General features: G+C 37.4%; 1 protein-coding gene across 1 annotated transcript; it reads right to left on the reverse strand.

Moving 5' to 3' along the window:
• Window positions 1-5,637: 5,637 nt before the first annotated feature.
• Window positions 5,638-16,986, reverse strand: LOC123690430. Its single transcript, XM_045633861.1, has 9 exons — window positions 16,819-16,986; window positions 15,003-15,075; window positions 14,540-14,586; window positions 9,113-9,228; window positions 8,758-8,858; window positions 8,525-8,613; window positions 7,629-7,826; window positions 7,023-7,121; window positions 5,638-6,902 (listed from the first exon to the last, which is right to left on the reverse strand). The coding sequence occupies exons 2-9, from the start codon at window positions 15,055-15,057 to the stop codon at window positions 6,711-6,713; spliced, it is 897 nt and encodes a 298-aa protein (XP_045489817.1). The 5' UTR covers window positions 15,058-15,075; window positions 16,819-16,986; the 3' UTR covers window positions 5,638-6,710.
• Between the last annotated feature and the right edge of the window lie 731 nt (window positions 16,987-17,717).

A 17,717-nucleotide genomic window follows, 5' to 3' on the forward strand; every position in this document is an offset into this window, starting at 1 on the left:
GATCGCGGTGATGGTTGATGACACACTGATGTATAAAGAAAAGCGTCGCGCGCAGGCGGCGAACTATATGTACTTATGCTAATTAATTGCAAGGTGTTCGGTTACTTTCCGAACAGCCATAAAAATAAGTATGCGCGCTAAAATAGAAAATAATTTGTCCTTTATACGTCACTCAATAAGTAGTGTCTTGTCTTCATTTAAAAAGCACGATTTTACAACGATATCACAAAATATGACATGAGTGTACATTAGCTGTCTCACTTGCTCATATACGTGAGTCATTTAACGAAAGAGATAATTAGCTTAGTGTTTACTACTTTTACACGGTTGCTATGCTTTCTTGGTATGTATATTTGAATAAGATTAAATACGACTATCATACTTTTCCTTGGTTTTGCCTATGCATGCGGATTTAATTCTCGAGGTGATGGAAAACATCTCCAGGAAACGAAACATGCCTTGAGCCTAAAAGTCATCGGCGTTTGTCAGGCACGGAAGGCTGATACCCACTAACTTGCCTATAAAAGAAATGATGACGAAACGGATTCGATCAAAAAAATCGATATAAAATTTAGGTTTTATAATATAACGTAAGTATAATTATAAATTATAATAGTATAGTGTTCGCGTTGTCGTATATCACTATATAAAAATAATAAAACTTGTGTGATCTCAACGATGTATATCTTTTTCGTAAAAATAAACCGCGGCGTCGGCAGCGAGATGTACGTGTGTCACTTAAGAAGTCGTGGGCCGTACTGGTGGCGGAGCGCGCTGTGGAATGCGCGTGCCTCGCCCCCCGTCTGCCGCGGAGAACAATAGACACGGTCTATACGTAAAAGTTGGTAAGTGCATTTTTTGTAATTTAATATATAATTTATTTCAGCTACCAATGACGACGAGGACGCCACATCACTCCCCTGCCGAGACCGTTTCACGGTCGATAGTAGTCCGGAAACTTAACTAATCTTCCACTTCTAGTCTTTTTTTCAGGTAGCGGTGCATCGTGATTGGTGTGAAGCGGCAGTACGGTCATCGGTGAACGAATGGTCGTGTCGTATTCTCTGTTTTCTTTCGTAAGGTAAGCTGGTTTTATTCTGTCTATTGTTACTGTAACTTCTTTGCCTTTTATGTCTAATGAAAATGTTTTTGTATTTCTTTTCAGAACTTTATATGGGCCGGTATATGGTGATTCAAGTGATCGTTTTGCGGGACCACGGCGAAGAAAAACAAACTGTGCAGTATGTATGTCATTCGGCAAATAGAATGTTTTACTGTTGTGGTTTGATGCAGGAGTTGGGGTTAATGCTGCCATATGATTTCTCAAGCGAGCTGTATAGTCTGCTGGATTTAGGTTCTGGTCAAGCGAAGTTGAGAAAAATTGTCCCGGTAGTCGTAGTGGTTCTCCATATACTAGCTCGGCGGCTGATGCCTGCAGATCTTCTTTCCAGGCAGCTCTTATTCCTAGTAGCACTAGGGGAAGTGTTTCAGTCCACTGTGGGTTGTTGTGACAGATGATGGCTGCTTTTAGTTGGCGATGTAATCTCTCCACCATTCCATTGCATTGCGGATGGTATGAGGTGGTGGGACGATGTTCTGCGCCAATCAGGTTAGTGATGCTTTGGAAGAGTTGTGATTGAAATTGTAAGCCTCTGTCTGTTGTTACAGTTTGTGGACATCCATGACGAGATACCCAGTTGGTAATGAACGCGGAAGCACAAGTTTCTGCTGTAATATCCGCTAGTGGATAGGCATCAGGCCAACGTGTGAAGCGGTCTATTGCTGTCAGGCAGTATCTAAAGCCATTAGAGTATGGTAATGGGCCTATAATGTCCAGGTGTACGTGGGCGAAACGTTCTGATGGTACTGAAAAGGTTGTAAATGGTGCGTTCGTATGTTTGTTGACTTTACTTCGTTGGCAGTCTACACATTCCTTTGCCCAAGTTTTGCAATCGCGTCTTACTCCGGGCCACACAAATCTTTGAGCTACCATTTTAGCAGTGGTAGGGCCGCTTGGATGGCTGAGTTGGTGTATGGTTTCAAGAACGCGTTTGCGATAGGCAGGTGTTATATACGGTCTAGGCGATTTGGTGGAAAAATCGCAGTACAACTGGTTTTCAGCGATCTGCTTCAGTTGTAGTGCTGTGTTTTTGGTAAGCAAAGCTTGCAATTCAGGGTCTTGAGCCTGATCTCTTGCAAGTGCGTCGTAATTTATGGTGACAATCTCTTCTACACGTGATAGGGCGTCAGCGACGATGTTGTCTTTACCGGGAATGTATTTTAGATCGGTGGTGAATTGAGATATATAGTCAAGATAGCGGAATTGTCTTGGAGAGCACTGGCTTCTGTTTGTTGTGAAGGCGTAGGTGATGGGCTTGTGATCGGTGTAAATGCAAAAGTTTCTTGCTTCCAACATATATTTAAAGTGTTTGATACCTTCGTATATGGCCAGAAGCTCCCTATCGTATGGACTATATTTTTTTTGCGATGTCGTCAGTTTACGAGAGAAAAATCCCAAGGGTTCCCAGTTGCCTTTTCGTTTTTGTTGCAGGACAGCGCCGATGGAGTCGTCTGAAGCATCTGTGAATAAGGCTAGATCCAGGTTGATTTCAGGGTGGACAAGAAGAGTGGCTTGAGATAGGCTGCGCTTGCACTCATTGAAAGCTGTTACAAGGTTAGTCATATCGATAGGTGCATTTCCTTTGATGTTACCTGTTAAGGCATCGTTCAGAGGAGCCTGTATCTTTGCTGCATCAGGGATGAATTTCCGGTAGTAGTTTATCATTCCCAGGAACCGTCGGAGTTGTTTTGCTGTTTTTGGCTGTGGGTAGTTGGTAATAGCTTCCACTTTCTCTTTGAGGGGGCGTATGCCTTCAGTCGAGACGCTGTAGCCGAGGAAAGTTACTTCGTTAATGCCGAATATGGACTTAGAGGTGTTTATTAAGATGCCATACTGGTTAAGTCGTTCGAAGACAGTTTTAAGGTGCTGAAGATGGAGTTCTCTGGTCTTCGAGAATACTAGGATGTCGTCAATATACCCATATGTAAATTCCAGGCCTTGAAGAACTTCATCGATGAATCTTTGGAAGGTTTGAGCAGCATTTCTTAAACCAAAGGTCATATACGGAAATTCGAACAGTCCGAATGGTGTCGTTATGGCTGTTTTAGGTATGTCCTCATTCGCGATAGGTATCTGATTGTAGGCCTTAATCAGGTCAATCTTTGAAAATATTTTAGCTCCAGACAGCTGGTAAACAAAGTCATTAATCTGTCTTATTGGATATCGATCAGGGATGGTTCTGGCATTAAGTGCTCTGTAGTCGCCGCATGGTCTCCAACCGTCGTCCTTCTTTTTGGCTAAATGTAAGGGAGACGACCATGGGCTCTCTGATCTACGAGCTGTTCCATTTGCGTACATCTCTTCAAACTCTTTTTTCGCAATAAGCAGTCTATCTGGGGCTAAACGTCTGGGACGAGCTGCGACTGGTGGACCAGGGGTAGTACGTATATGATGCTTCGTTTGGTGCTTGGTTTCTTTTGGATTTCCAGTAGGTTTCGTTACATCTGGGTAGTTGCGAAGTAAGTCATGGAAGTCGGAGTTTCCAGCAACTGTTTTGATGGTCACCGTTTCCACAGAAATGTTGGCGCAGCGTGGCGCGTTGACGGACAAACTTGTGAGGCCGTCGATGAGGCGGTGACGACGACAGTCCACTAATAGGTTGTAGTGGCCCAAGAAGTCAACACCAATAATGGGTCGTGTGACGTCCGCAACTACGAATCTCCAGGTGAAGTCCCGGCGAAGTCCGAGGTCCAGGTGTAAGGCTATGTAGCCATACGTAGCTATGATAGTGTTGTTGGCAGCGTATAACTCATATTTAGTTTTATGACGCTGGTCTCTGGTCGCCGACTTAGGAAAAACGCAAACGTCAGATCCCGTGTCTATCAAGTACTTCAGTTTAGTTTTCTTTTCGACGATGAAGAGGCGGTCATTAGGAGTATGCGTAAGGCAGTCGTTAGCCGCCACTACAGGCTGCCGTTCGCGTTTAAAGTCTTGTAGGAACAGGGCGTGAGACATTTTATGGCGTTTTCACCGAATTTTCTGTGGTAGTAACACACGCTATTCATTTTGTTTTCCTTCCATCTTTGGGTGGAGCGAGAGTGAGATCTTGATCTGTAATACCTACGTTGTGGTGATCTGCTTGATCGGCTATTATGCATGCTCAGGGAAGCAACTTGCTTGGTTAATTCGTTAACTTGCCTGGCCAAGCTTTCTAAGGCGGTGAGGTAGTGGTCTGGAGGATTTCCAGCATGTTGGTTAGCTGAGGACGATGTAGCGGCGTAAACATTTGGTGGGGTTGGGGCTGCGATGGCTATAATTTTGTCAGCCAACTCTGCAAGTTTCTCTAGCGGCATATCCATATGCGATGCAATGATAGGTTGAATGTTATTGGGTAACCTATTGTGCCATGCTGATCTAATAAATTCGTCTGGTACCTGTGGTCCGGCCAAATGTTGTAGGTGACGAAGAAATTGTGAAGGCTTTCTAGTGCCGAGTTCTTGATTGTCTAAAAATTGCCTGATTTCTTCTTCGCGCGGTTTACTTAATCGCCTTATTAGCTCCGCTTTGAGGGTTTGGTATTTGTTGTCTTTGGGAGGACTTTCTATAATATCCGCAACTTCAATAGCGAACTGTGGGTCCAGTTGGCTAGTCGCGTTATAAAATTTAGTCGTGTCTGACGTTATTCCCGCCAAACAAAATTGGCCTTCCAATTGAGCAAACCAGAGTGCAGGTCTATTCGGTAAAAATGGTGGTATTTTAATTCCAACTTTGAAAATTTCATGTGCACCTTTTTCCATATTGTCCGTGTCCCCACCGTTATCGTCTTGCATGACAAAAGTGCTAAAACCGCGTGGCGTGTAGTTTTTTCTTACTCTTATCACGTCGGGGTCACCAGTATAGTGTTCGCGTTGTCGTATATCACTATATAAAAATAATAAAACTTGTGTGATCTCAACGATGTATATCTTTTTCGTAAAAATAAACCGCGGCGTCGGCAGCGAGATGTACGTGTGTCACTTAAGAAGTCGTGGGCCGTACTGGTGGCGGAGCGCGCTGTGGAATGCGCGTGCCTCGCCCCCCGTCTGCCGCGGAGAACAATAGACACGGTCTATACGTAAAAGTTGGTAAGTGCATTTTTTGTAATTTAATATATAATTTATTTCAGCTACCAATGACGACGAGGACGCCACAATAGTTTAAGGGTGTCCGGCAGTGGGTTGGAACCATACTAACTGTCTGGCAATGAGCAACGCGAGTTTTGATATTATTATGAATCAAATATAAAAAAAATTAAATTTTATACACCTTTGTTACCTGTTATCTGCCAAAGCCACCGCTGCCTCAGCTTCATTCTTACCTGTACTGGGGACACACAGAAAAAATTTCAGCTTTTATAAAAAGACGAAGGTCTGGCACTCACGGGCTCTTGGACCATTTGTTACACCAAATTTCGTGAAATTTTTCTAAACAGAAAAAGAAAAGCCTAGATCTATAGCCGCACGTAAAACCGATTTCTGCCGTGGCGAATATAATATATCACAATATGTTACATTAGAATTATAACATTATATACATTAAAAAAACCGTTATCGTTCCAAAGTGAAAGTGTTTCATTATTGTAACGAATAAGGCGATGACTCCAGATGACCAGATCTATCTAACGAGACACGGAATATGTATGGGTCATTCGGAACTCTCATCAGGTGCTATGTTGAACTGTTGATCGATTCAATCTACCATACGATCGAATTCCAACGCGGTCACAGTATTTCTAACAATTCGTCAATTCTTTATATTTCTTAATCAATATCAATCCTTCAAAAACTAAATTTCGGTATTGTCAGCACAAAAGGGGAAAAGAAAGGAGAAAATAAAAAAAATAGAAAGACAGAGATGCCATCGGCAATTATAGGCCCATAAGCCTGATGTGCAATTTATATTTGCGAGGAGCGGGCAGCCTTCACAAACAACTACTCGACAGTGGATCACATGCAGACGGATAGCTTAAAAGTGCAAAGAATATAACATCCAATTTCATTGTTGCTTTGTAGAATACTGCGAGGCATTTGATTCACCGGACCACTCAGACACGGCAGAAGAATTACAAGAAATGCTTATAGAACTGAAAACAGCTAGCAAAGAAGTTGGTCTCTCAATGAACATCCAAAAAACTAGAGCCATGACCAATAATAGAAATGACAATATAATAAATAAATAATGCACGCACATCGAGAGAAAACTTTTCAACACATGCATCCTACCAATTCTTACATGCGGCTGCCATAGATGGCCACATACCGAAGCACAATGTGAACGATTCAGTAGCCGAGTTTCATCCGACGTCAAGGCAGAGGTTGCCTCAACCTTCTGGCATTGTGTCCATGGGCAATCACTCAACACCAGGTCGGTACCTTATAGTTACTACACGACAAAACTTGAGATCTTAAAATTTACGTTAACCTACTTAAAACAGATTGCTATATCATTTACAAATATATTGAATAGTATTGGCTCTCGAAGAGAAACCTGTGGTACACCCGTTATATTTTGTATAAATAATTCAGTAAGATTCAATCCATCTCATACAGCTAGGCCAGTAGACTAATTTATTTTCAAGTTACTACGATACTAAATAAAACGACTGTATTTATTAACAAGCCATAGCGCCGTGCTCCTTCCGTATGTGAGTCCGGAAAACCTCCTTCGACGGGGATTCGAACCCGCACGCCCCACAGACCAGCACATCGGCTGCATTCACTTCGTCGGTGTCCAAATTTATCGCTTCGCCGTACGTCACACCTGTATCGCGTTTGACGTGGCTTTGAGTGTTGTGTTTGGACAGCTGAAACAAATTTAACGGGTCAAAATTTGTCATTGAATTGAATTGAGACAATTAAAATCACCGTTTAATCTTTTCAGGACCACGCGACAGAGAGAGACGGATATAGTTCGGTCAGCTCACCTGGCCGTGAGTGTGCGCCCTGTATGGACACTTTGGACATTGCAGAGCTATTGTAGAATTCCTGCCGCGGTATGAAATCCCTCCGATGTGTTCAGCGGCCTGGATTTAAAAAAAATATAGATAATATATAATCAGCGTATATATTATGTCGCAGTAAAGTACCTAAATCAGAGAGTCAATTGAAGCTTCATCGTCAATCATGTTTACAATGTCAACAAAGACCACAATCGAAACGAAACAACCACTGTGTAAAAAGAAATTCTTTAAAATAAATCGGCTTGTTTTACATTTTTAATCAACACGCTGGCTTTCAGTCAGACAGATACTTGAATGTTTCCGACGCCGCTTTATTTAAATCAAAATCTAGCATTTTGGTCAAATAGGACTTGATCGAATCTAAAAACTCTAACAGTCTAGAGATTCAAATAACTCTCGGATTTAACTACTTTCAATGAAACACGCCCTATCAAAGATGGCGCCGCAGCTATGACGTTCGGTAACAGTCAAAGTTTATCTAAATTGGCTTAGAACTTTTATAGGTAAGCAATGTTAACAGAGTAAGTACATAGTTTTTTATAGTATATATGTATGTATGTGTACGCTCACCCGATGCACCTGCAGCTCCTTTATGGCATTACATTTAAAATTGCACATTTTACACGAATACAGATACAATTTGAAAGTCGGCGATGTTAATAATTCGTGCGGAGGTGGCAGTTCACCTTTGCGTCTGCGGCCTTTACGTTGACGCCTCTGAAGGCTGGCTAGGAGGGTCCTGAGGAGAAGGTTTAGGGTTAATTTTAGTTGTTAAGTTGTTAATATCGATGACGTCATATTTTAAAACGCATCCCCACTCATCGGCAAAGGAGGCAGAGGGTACTTATTTCAAAACAAAAGTAGAAAATTAACTAGGAGTAGACCCTTTTTTTCGTAAATTTATTAAAAGGCAGCCTAAGAGAGCCTCTGGGATTTTGATTGTCAAGATTTTTTCTTATTGAATTCTCTCCTTCCTCTTTATGTCGGTACGATGACGTCACTTGCTATCGTTTTTTTTTAGAACAGGCGGCAAAAGGGCAGGAGGCTCACCCGATGTTAAGTGATCCCGCCGCCCATGGACACTCTGATACAAATATTAACAATACCTAATATTAAAAATACTATCTTGGCCTCAGATTTCTGAAGCTGTTTCGTGATCATTTTTAAATCTAATAGGCACCAGGTGATTAGACTCCTGTGCCTGACACACGATGTTTTCCTTCGCCGTTCGAGCAAATGTTCACTGCGCACATAAAAAGAGAGTCCATTGGTGCACAGCCGGGGAACGAACCTACGAAAGTCAGGTATGAGAGTCGCACGCTGAAGCCACTGGGCCTACACATTAACAATATACCTATATTAAATTTATTAAACTCTCTTCCTCAGTACCTCAAGTCATCACGACAATATTAATTACTTACCACAGTCGCCGTTTTTGGATTTCTATCATTTCCATTATTTTAATTTTTATCGTTTTCAGGATTTTCATAGTTTTCAGCATATTCAGCTTGTAGATATATATTATTTTCATCCACAACCATAAATTGCTCTTGATCTGAAAATTATTTATTAAAATGTTAGAATAGTTTAAAATTATATATTAAAAAGTGAAGGTACTCTAGAAAAAATTACACACTACAGAAAACACTTTAAAAACATCGACATCTATCCTGAATGAAATGAGACAACAAAATCTCACCATCTCCCTCGTTTGACAATATACACGTCACCGTCTCCGAGTCGTTGCCCTGTGCATTGCTGGTCACCAAGCGGTAGGATTCTCCCTCGGCGGTGTAACATCTGAAATATTTATTCTACAAATTTCAATAACTTCAGGGCGACTGCTGAGGACCAGCGCCTGTTAAAAGAAAACATCGTGAGAGCGCGGTAGAAGAGAACGCTAAGGAAGAATGGGCCCACTGCTTTTCTAAGTGGTTCCATCGAAGGCGACGATGTGAGTGGAACGGGTATTACTTAGAAAAACATTAAAAATATTGGCAACAATTTTCAGTGTTGCCTAGATATAAGCATTAAAAATCATTACAAATACTCACTTAATAAGAGTCATATTCAGCAAATCCAGCACATTGCTCTTCCCCGATTCGTCGACAACTTGCATACAGGAAACATTTTGGTAATCGCCATCCTCGTCATATAGAACGGGAGTTTCCTGAAATTATGTTTAAAGAACTTGAGAAACTTATTAATAATATGTATATATACGAGCGAGATACCCGTCGCCATTAGCCGACGACATTAGCATTTTAACTCTTGTGAAAACTCTCCATGGAAAATGCGGTAGAAAATGCAGACTTTTTGTCAAAAACATCACGTTAATAAATAAATTTATATATAGTTTCAAGCTTCTCTAAGTAATCGGGGCCTATAGCCCAGTCATATTAGGTAAGAAAAGGGGTCAACCTCGGAATGAAAGATAATAAGCTGCAAATTGGTATGAACCTTTGTTTTGTCATTCTAAATGTTGTCTCAAAAGTCACAATCGTTATCGTGTCCGCGTCTTAAGATATTCAAGGTCAAAGGTCACAAAAATCGGTTTTTCGCGAATATCTGGCTTCCTATCGGTTGAATGAGATTTGCATTTATTATAAAAGTTGTAGGCTATAAAATTCCCTACAACTTTCGTATAAACTTTTTTTTCATACGACCAACCGTTTTGAAGGTAGAGCGCGAAGAAAATAATGTAACATACATCATCGATGGTGGATTTCTTCTGCGTCGCATCGTATGGAGCAAAGACGATACTTTCTCTATTATTTTAAATAAGTACATTAAATATTTACAAACACATTATGGCTCAGCAATTGTTGTTGTATTTGACGGATATTCGGACTATAGTAAAAATATTAAAGCACTGGAACAACGAAGAAGAACTGCTGCACTTTCAAAATCATATGAAGTTTGTTTTGACGAAACAATGGTTGTGCCAATCAGTCAAGAAAATTTTTTATCAAATCGGTCTAATAAAAAAAATTTTATCGACATGCTTGTTGAAAAATTTAAAACTATTAATATCACAACAAAACAAGCCAGAGATGATGCTGATGTTCTCATCATTGACACAGCTATTGCCTTATCAGAACATCAAAAGACTGCTGTCATCATAGGAGAAGATATCGATTTGCTCGTTATTTTAATTGGACGTACTCAGTCACATCATCAGGAAATTTTTTTGAAAAAAGTTGGCAAAGGCAATGTCAAAACACAAATATATTCTACTTAAAGTTTTGACCAATATCCTCGTACTAAAAAGCACATTTTATTTTTACACGCATTCAGTGGCTGTGACACGACTTCTGCGCTATTTAAAAAAGGAAAAAAAAAACTGTTACTAGAGCATTGGAAAAAATTCCTGATTTAGATAAACTGGTGGAAGTATTTCAATAAGAAAACTGCCCAAAACAAACATTATTAGAAAATGGAGTGCGCATCTTGTTGGCATTATATAATGCTCCAAAATCTGAGGACAACATTGATCATTTCCGCTACACGCAATTCATCAAATTTACAAAACTAAATAAACCTGTACAACTGTCAACACTTCCACCAACAAGTGTAGCAGCTCATCAACACATAAAACGTGTCTACTACCAGATTCAAACGTGGTTAGGGAAGGACTTAGAACCTCAAGAATGGGGCTGGATGCTAGAAAATGAAATCCTGGAGCCCATACGAACGTTATTACCTCCAGCACCAGCCGAACTACTAAACGTAATATTTTGCAATTGCAAAAATGGTTGTGGTTCCCGCTGTGGATGCAGAAAATTAGGGCTACAATGTTCTTTAGCTTGCGGCCAGTGCAACGGACAAGCTTGCCTCAACGCTTCACTGTATCCAAGTAATCCCGATGAAGAAAATACATATGATCCCGATATTCTGGAAGGTTTGGAGATGAACATGACAGATAATGAGGATGATGACAATGAATCGAACATTTTTGAGCGACAAGAAGAAGAAGAAGACGAAGAAGAAGAAGATAATTAGCTTCCATTTCCAATTTCATTACAATTAAAATCAACAAAGATACTTTTGATAAATGTATATTATGCCGTATTTAATAATAAATAAAAATATGTGTAAAATATATACTCTTACTATCATTTTAACTTAAAATAAAACTAAAATATATAATCCAGAATTAATAATATTTTATACTTAAATAGTTAAATATGAATAATTATATATAAATAATCAAGTTACTTACTTTAATTAAATATAAATAATTAATAGTTAGTACATAAATAATAGGCATTGTTTAATAATTATAATTTCCAAGTAAATAATTGACTTTATAACGTACTGATAACCATAACTCACGCTTGACCTTGCATTAGGCCGTATATGACTGTACGATGTGCACTTCGCGCTCTACCTTCAAAACGGTTGGTCGTATGAAAAAAAAGTTTAAACAAAAGTTGTAGGGAATTTTATAGCCTACAACTTTTATAAAAAATGCAAATCTCATTTAACCGATAGGAAGCCAGATATTCGCGAAAAACCGATTTTTGTGACCTTTGACCTTGAATATCTTGAGACGCGGACACGATAACGATTGTGACTTTTGAGACAACATTTAGAATAACAAAACAAAGGTTCATACCAATTTGCAGCTTATTATCTTTCATTCCGAGGTGAAAGCCCTAATATGACTGGGCTACTATGCGTGCTGTGTCCAAAGAAGCTTTGAAAACACACAGAAGTATGACGTGTTCGTCTTGTTAAGTGTAATATTACAGCTCTAGAATCTTTTATTAACACTTTTAAAAACTTTCAACAAAACCACTCTCTTTAAATGACTTTATAATGTAGAATGGTTTTTCGTTCAGAAATTTTGAAAACAATTCTTAATATCTATGGAAGGTCGCGTACTGTCCACACATAATTGTCTATGATGCACTACGTTTGAATTTGGATTCTATTAACTATTTTGTTTACTTTTGATGTGCGGTGTCATTTATAGGATCAACATAAGTGAATAATACTATTCAAGCTCCCTGATGAATGCGCGAGTAAAAGAATAAAACTTCGATAGCTCAAAACTCTCTTTAATCGATATTTTAACAGACAATATATAGTTTACAAATATACACATTGTTAGCGCGTTTTACCTTACAGCTAGCGCCATCTAGTTACACTATATGTATTTAACATTCCGCCCACCAACGTAATTTAACGTTCTTCTCAATATTTACCGCCCACCATGAGGTCAAGGGGGTATGAAAAGTAAACTAAAACTTTTAAACTGCTATTGGCAAAACACAAAGTTTGGATGTTGCTCTTTTGAGAAGCACTCCCTTACACTTTAATGTTACGACCCTAGTAATGTTATCCAAGCCAGGATGCTTCATAAGTATTCTACCTAATAACCATCGTGATGGTGGAAGATTATCCTCCTTAACAAGAACTACATCTCCTATTTGAGGTTCCGGGGTAAGTTTTGACCATTTGTAGCGTTGTAGACAATAAGTTAAATACTCGTTTGACCAACGACGCCAAAAATGTTGCATCATTCTCTGCGTCAATTGCCACCGCTTAAGTGTGCTGATGTTACTTTGCTCATAACTAGCTTCAGGGATAACTACAAGTGGTTCTCCAACTAAGAAGTGCCCTGGAGTGAGTGGCGATGGGTCTGTAGTGTCTCCAGGTAAGATCGACAATGGTCTTGAATTGAGGTATGCCTCGATTTGCGACAAAACTGTGGTCATCTCCTCAAAAGTAAGGGTCGAGTCACCCACGATTCGCTTTAAATGAAATTTAGTTGACTTCACCCCTGCCTCCCATAAACCTCCGAAATTAGGGGCATGAGGGGGAATGAAGTGCCAAGTGACATTTTGATTACCAAGCCATTCGCGAATGTCAGTGGCTACAGAAGAATTATCAACTATGTGTTTCAATTCTTTAGACGCTCCTATAAAGTTCGTTCCGTTGTCGCTCCAAATATCGCTTACGTGACCTCTCCGAGCAACAAACCGCTTAAAAGCTGCTATGAAACTGTCAGCAGTGAGATCGCTAACTACTTCTAAGTGGTTGGCCATAGTGACCATACACACAAAAAGACTGATATAACCTTTATAGCTTTTGTTTCCGCGACCTTTGGACATTCGTTTATTAATTGGGCCAGCAAAATCTACACCACTGTTAAGAAATGCTCGCGCTGGCATAACTCTTGCAGATGGTAATTGGCCCATTAATTGATTTTTTGTTGATGCGTTATATCGAGTACAAGTCACGCATTTATGTACATGTCTTTTTACTAAGTTTTTAGCACCAATTATCCAGTACTTCGTGCGTAAGAAGTTCAACATTAACAATGGGCCACCATGTAATGTTCGTTTATGTGCATCATCAACGATTAAATTGGTAAAATTGCTCTTGTATGGAAGGTGTATAGAAGAATCATTATCATCAACCTGAGTTTGAGTATGCATACTATGTATCACGTTACATGACACATGACACTGCGTTTGTGCTTCAATTTCCTCATTAACTAAGTTAGTGGGACCAGATAAAACCCAACCTAAAGCAGTGAATTGAGCCGTCAATCCACCGTTTGGATCCCGAACTAACCGGCCTTGACATCACCGTAGACATCAGCACCCAATAAAATTTCTATTTTAGAAGGTGTGCTATAAATGAGGATCAGCATAATTTTATAAGATCTAGTAATCTTTGTTTCAATTATTTAGGAAGCAGTCATTTAACTATAGCGTGTCGTTCGTCAAAGTGTAGAGTTTGTCGTAACAACCATCATTCTTTGCTTCATCCTCCTAAACAAAAAGTATCATTCATTGAAAATTTTAGTTTACTTTGCATACCCCCTTGACCTCATGGTGGGCGGTAAATATTGAGAAGAACGTTAAATAACGTTGGTGGGCGGAATGTTAAATACATATAGTGTAACTAGATGGCGCTAGCTGTAAGTTAAAACGCGCTAACAAAGTGTATATTTGTAAACTATATATTGTCTGTTATAATAACGATTAAAGAGAGTCTTGAGCTATCGAAGTTTTATTCTTTTACTCGCGGACTCATCAGGGAGCTTGAATAGTATCATTCAATAAGTATATTTTCTCTTATACAAGTAATAAACACAATGTTACAAGTATTACTAACGTTTTGTTTAATTGCTACAGCCACAAGTCCACCCCACCCTGTCATTATTTTTTCTATAATTCAATTAATTAAACTGATTATAAAGACGAACTTAATTATCAACTTGACAGTAATTGTCATTGTTTATGACGGTCTATAACTTTGGTAATATGTCAATTGAGTATTTTTTCACCTTCTAAATAGAAAAAAAATCAACATGATTTTATTCGCACTAAGCATTTTTTAAATCTCTTTTTTCACCGAATAACACACATTTTGAAAGATAAAGGCAAAATAATTTTATTTTTTTAAAATACTTAAATGTCTATAACCAATTTTAACTTTTATTTAAACTTTAAAAATTAGCTCACCTCTTGAAGATCTTTTTCACATTGTATTTCTACAATTTCTAAATTACCTGAAATTACAAATTTCACATAAAAAAATGGCACAAGTAATGCTCCCTGCAAAACACTTAGTCTTGATATCACTAGCTTTTATATCTAGAGCTTAGCTTGCTTTTATTTATCAAGATTTATATGTTTGATCAACTGTCCACCAATAAACTTTCCATGTACATATTTAAGACTCAGCTGTATTGTGAAAACAGCCGGAAAACCAGTGTTAGTCCCATGTGTGTCAGAGGAAGCTGATCACCTAATAACCTATTAAATTATTGATATAATTTGGTAAGAGCAGCTATTAGCAATAATTGTAAAAGAAACTTGATGAAATACACTATACACAAAATATTGTTTTATAGATCTTTGGCCGAAGAGCAGAAGAGCCACCAAGCTAATACAAGTATTTTTAATGGTACAATGAGTAACTTACCACCATCTTTAAACTCAGATAATGCTTCTAGTGATGTACCTTCTACATCAGACATGGTCGATTGTCACGGAATCTGAAAAATACAATATATTAGTTTGTGTTGTTTCAGTAAAACGCTTTAGTAAAATGAATAACCTTAAATTACTTATTACTCTTAAGTTAGACTAGATTGTAATGTTCCATTATGTCTTAGTGAAGATATATTATGTATAAAAAAAAGTTTCTCAAAAAATTTGTGCAAATGGAGGTGCTTGATTTCTACAAGGCTACTTTTGTTAGCTAAAATACTACAATTACTTAGGCAGAAAGAATAGAAATAAAATAAATTAAGACACAATGGTCAATATACTACGTAATTAGTATCTCAAATCACAATTTTGTCATAAGTCAAACTTCATAAATGGTTATAAGAATAAGAAAAATTGATTTCACTGCTGTTTAAACTTGGCTTCCTACAAAACGCATAAAACTCATAATTTGGCCAGACAATATTGGCAACTTTTACTATAAAGAAGAGTTCCAAAGTAAACTGAAAAGACTTAATGTTGATGTTTAGAATATCATATTAGATATACCGTCAACTTAATTCTATTGTACACCTATTGGTTATTACATTGTTATTTTTTTTGTTCAATATTAACTATCCATCTCTATTTGTTACTCAAAATTACTTCAAAGCTAATCATCCAATTCCTATGAAATAAAGGAGTTTGCACAATTTCAATTAGAGCACACATCTCTTTTCATATTGTCATTCAAAACAATTTTATGTAAAGATATAATGGACTACTTTAAGCGATTATTTAGATTAGGGGTATAACTAAAGTGACCATTTATTCTTTGACTCAAAATTTGGTTTAGTTTAGGCCAAAAAAGTAGTCAATGAAAAAAAAACTTTTTAAGTTACATTGCTTAGATATTATGAATCTCAAAAACCTAAGTAGGTACCTAAAACATTTAGTTATATTTATATTTATTAGACAAACAAATTTGTTTTAATATAGCTAGTGAGGATTACGGCAAATTTTTTCAAATATTCTGCTGCTCAAATTTTCGAGTGGTTTCTGAAAATGAGACAATTTTGCGTCTCTGTTCATTTCGGGAACACGAACAAAAAGTCTGGTCACATTAGGTATAACCATCAATATAAGGAATCAATGAGTTTCATTTTTATACAAAAATGAGTGAGATTGTATAAAAATATCCCTTGGATAATTTCATAGAAAATGCAAAATGGACTCGTGCATTACTAGATTCCTTCACTCCATATTTAAATATTTCAAATACAAAATTGAATATGGTCTGATTTTGCTCTTATGTAATTACAATTGTCATATGTAATCTATTGTGTGTAAGTGTATTAGTATCAGAAAAAGACCCAAAAATAATTATTCAATGAACAAGGTGTGTATATAGAGAGCTTTCATACAGTTGTAGAATATGAATATATTTAAATATAGACATTTGTAAAACTATTTAAAAATAAAATTACCATGCATATACTTTGCCAATTTATTATTGGGAAAATAAGGTTCTTCAAGGTGTATTGTATGGGTGAAACATAGAAACAAATGACATGGTAACAGAATCATATCAAGGTATACAAATATAAATCACCAGGTAACCGTCGCCATATTAAGCTTATAGCTAAGATAGAATGCAGTTGGTTTATTTTTTATTAATTTTGCTCGGTTTAAATTCAAATATATAATGTAAACAATGAGCTTATTGTTAGTTTTGACAAGTTTATTAAAAATTCTTGTAACACTTATGTGGACATATTAATTTTTGTATCATTGCAACAAATAATACTTACCTTTAATGGCAACAATTTATAATGTCCTATCACTTGGAGAGTCCTAATTAAGTTCTATTGTAATTAAATATGGGGTTGATATTAATTAAATGAAGCAAGCAATTTTTTTTGCCCTACGTAAATGTGGAAAAGCCCATTATAAGGCGGCCATTTTATTCAACCTGATTGGTCGGCAAGCGCAAATGGCAATCGTTCATTATTTGTCAGACGTCAAAGTAAGTGACAAGCATAGCTTTGGGGAACGTTGCTTTTTACAAAAAGTTTATTGAGTAATTTTGGTTATTTGGCACAAAAGTAAAAACAGAATTTACGACTACATATTTGTGAAAAAATATTTATTTATTACTTTGCCTAAATGTCACCGTATAAAAATGTTTATGTTTACGGCGTAGGTCGTATCTGGAACTGTCAAATTAAATGTATAAAATCAGTAATTCAGTATTGCAGTAAATTGTCAAATTACAAATCATAAATAAATGTTTTGTTAAACGGTTTTATTAAGCTCACCCTGTTTGTTTTATTCTTTTTTCTTGGGTCAAATTTAGTAATTCAAATTTCACCCTCTTCCTGTTAACCGATTAATCTGAAATTTTGTATACACTTTGGATTTTGGTGACAATACAATGTTTATTCATTAATAAAATAAAATAAAAAATAAATAAAAAAGCCTCTTTATTTCCTACAAATATAACTACTAGATAATATTTACTATTACATTATTTTATTGTATTATTAGCTGGCTTGGTTAGATTTTAGTATACTTAAATAATATAATTTGTAGGAACCCCATTATTGGGTGAAGGCCTCCTCCAAAGATGCCCATTTGTATCTGTCCTGTGCAGTCTGTTTCCAGTTTGGGCTGGCTACTTTTTTGATCTCATCATCCCAACGAGTATGTG

The sequence above is a fragment of the Pieris rapae genome, chromosome W (genome assembly GCF_905147795.1).
Source record: "Pieris rapae chromosome W, ilPieRapa1.1, whole genome shotgun sequence".
Lineage (NCBI taxonomy): Eukaryota > Metazoa > Arthropoda > Insecta > Lepidoptera > Pieridae > Pieris > Pieris rapae.

Coding starts and splice junctions, on each gene's coding strand:
- LOC123690430 (XM_045633861.1), bottom strand. CDS start 15,057: ATGTCTGATGTAGAAGGTACATCACTAGAAGCATTATCTGAGTTTAAA. Junction 9,229..14,539: donor GTGAAAAAGATCTTCAAGAG/GTGAGCTAATTT, acceptor ACATAATTTCAG/GAAACTCCCGTTCTATATGA. Junction 7,827..8,524: donor AAAATCCTGAAAACGATAAA/AATTAAAATAAT, acceptor ACAACTTAACAA/CTAAAATTAACCCTAAACCT.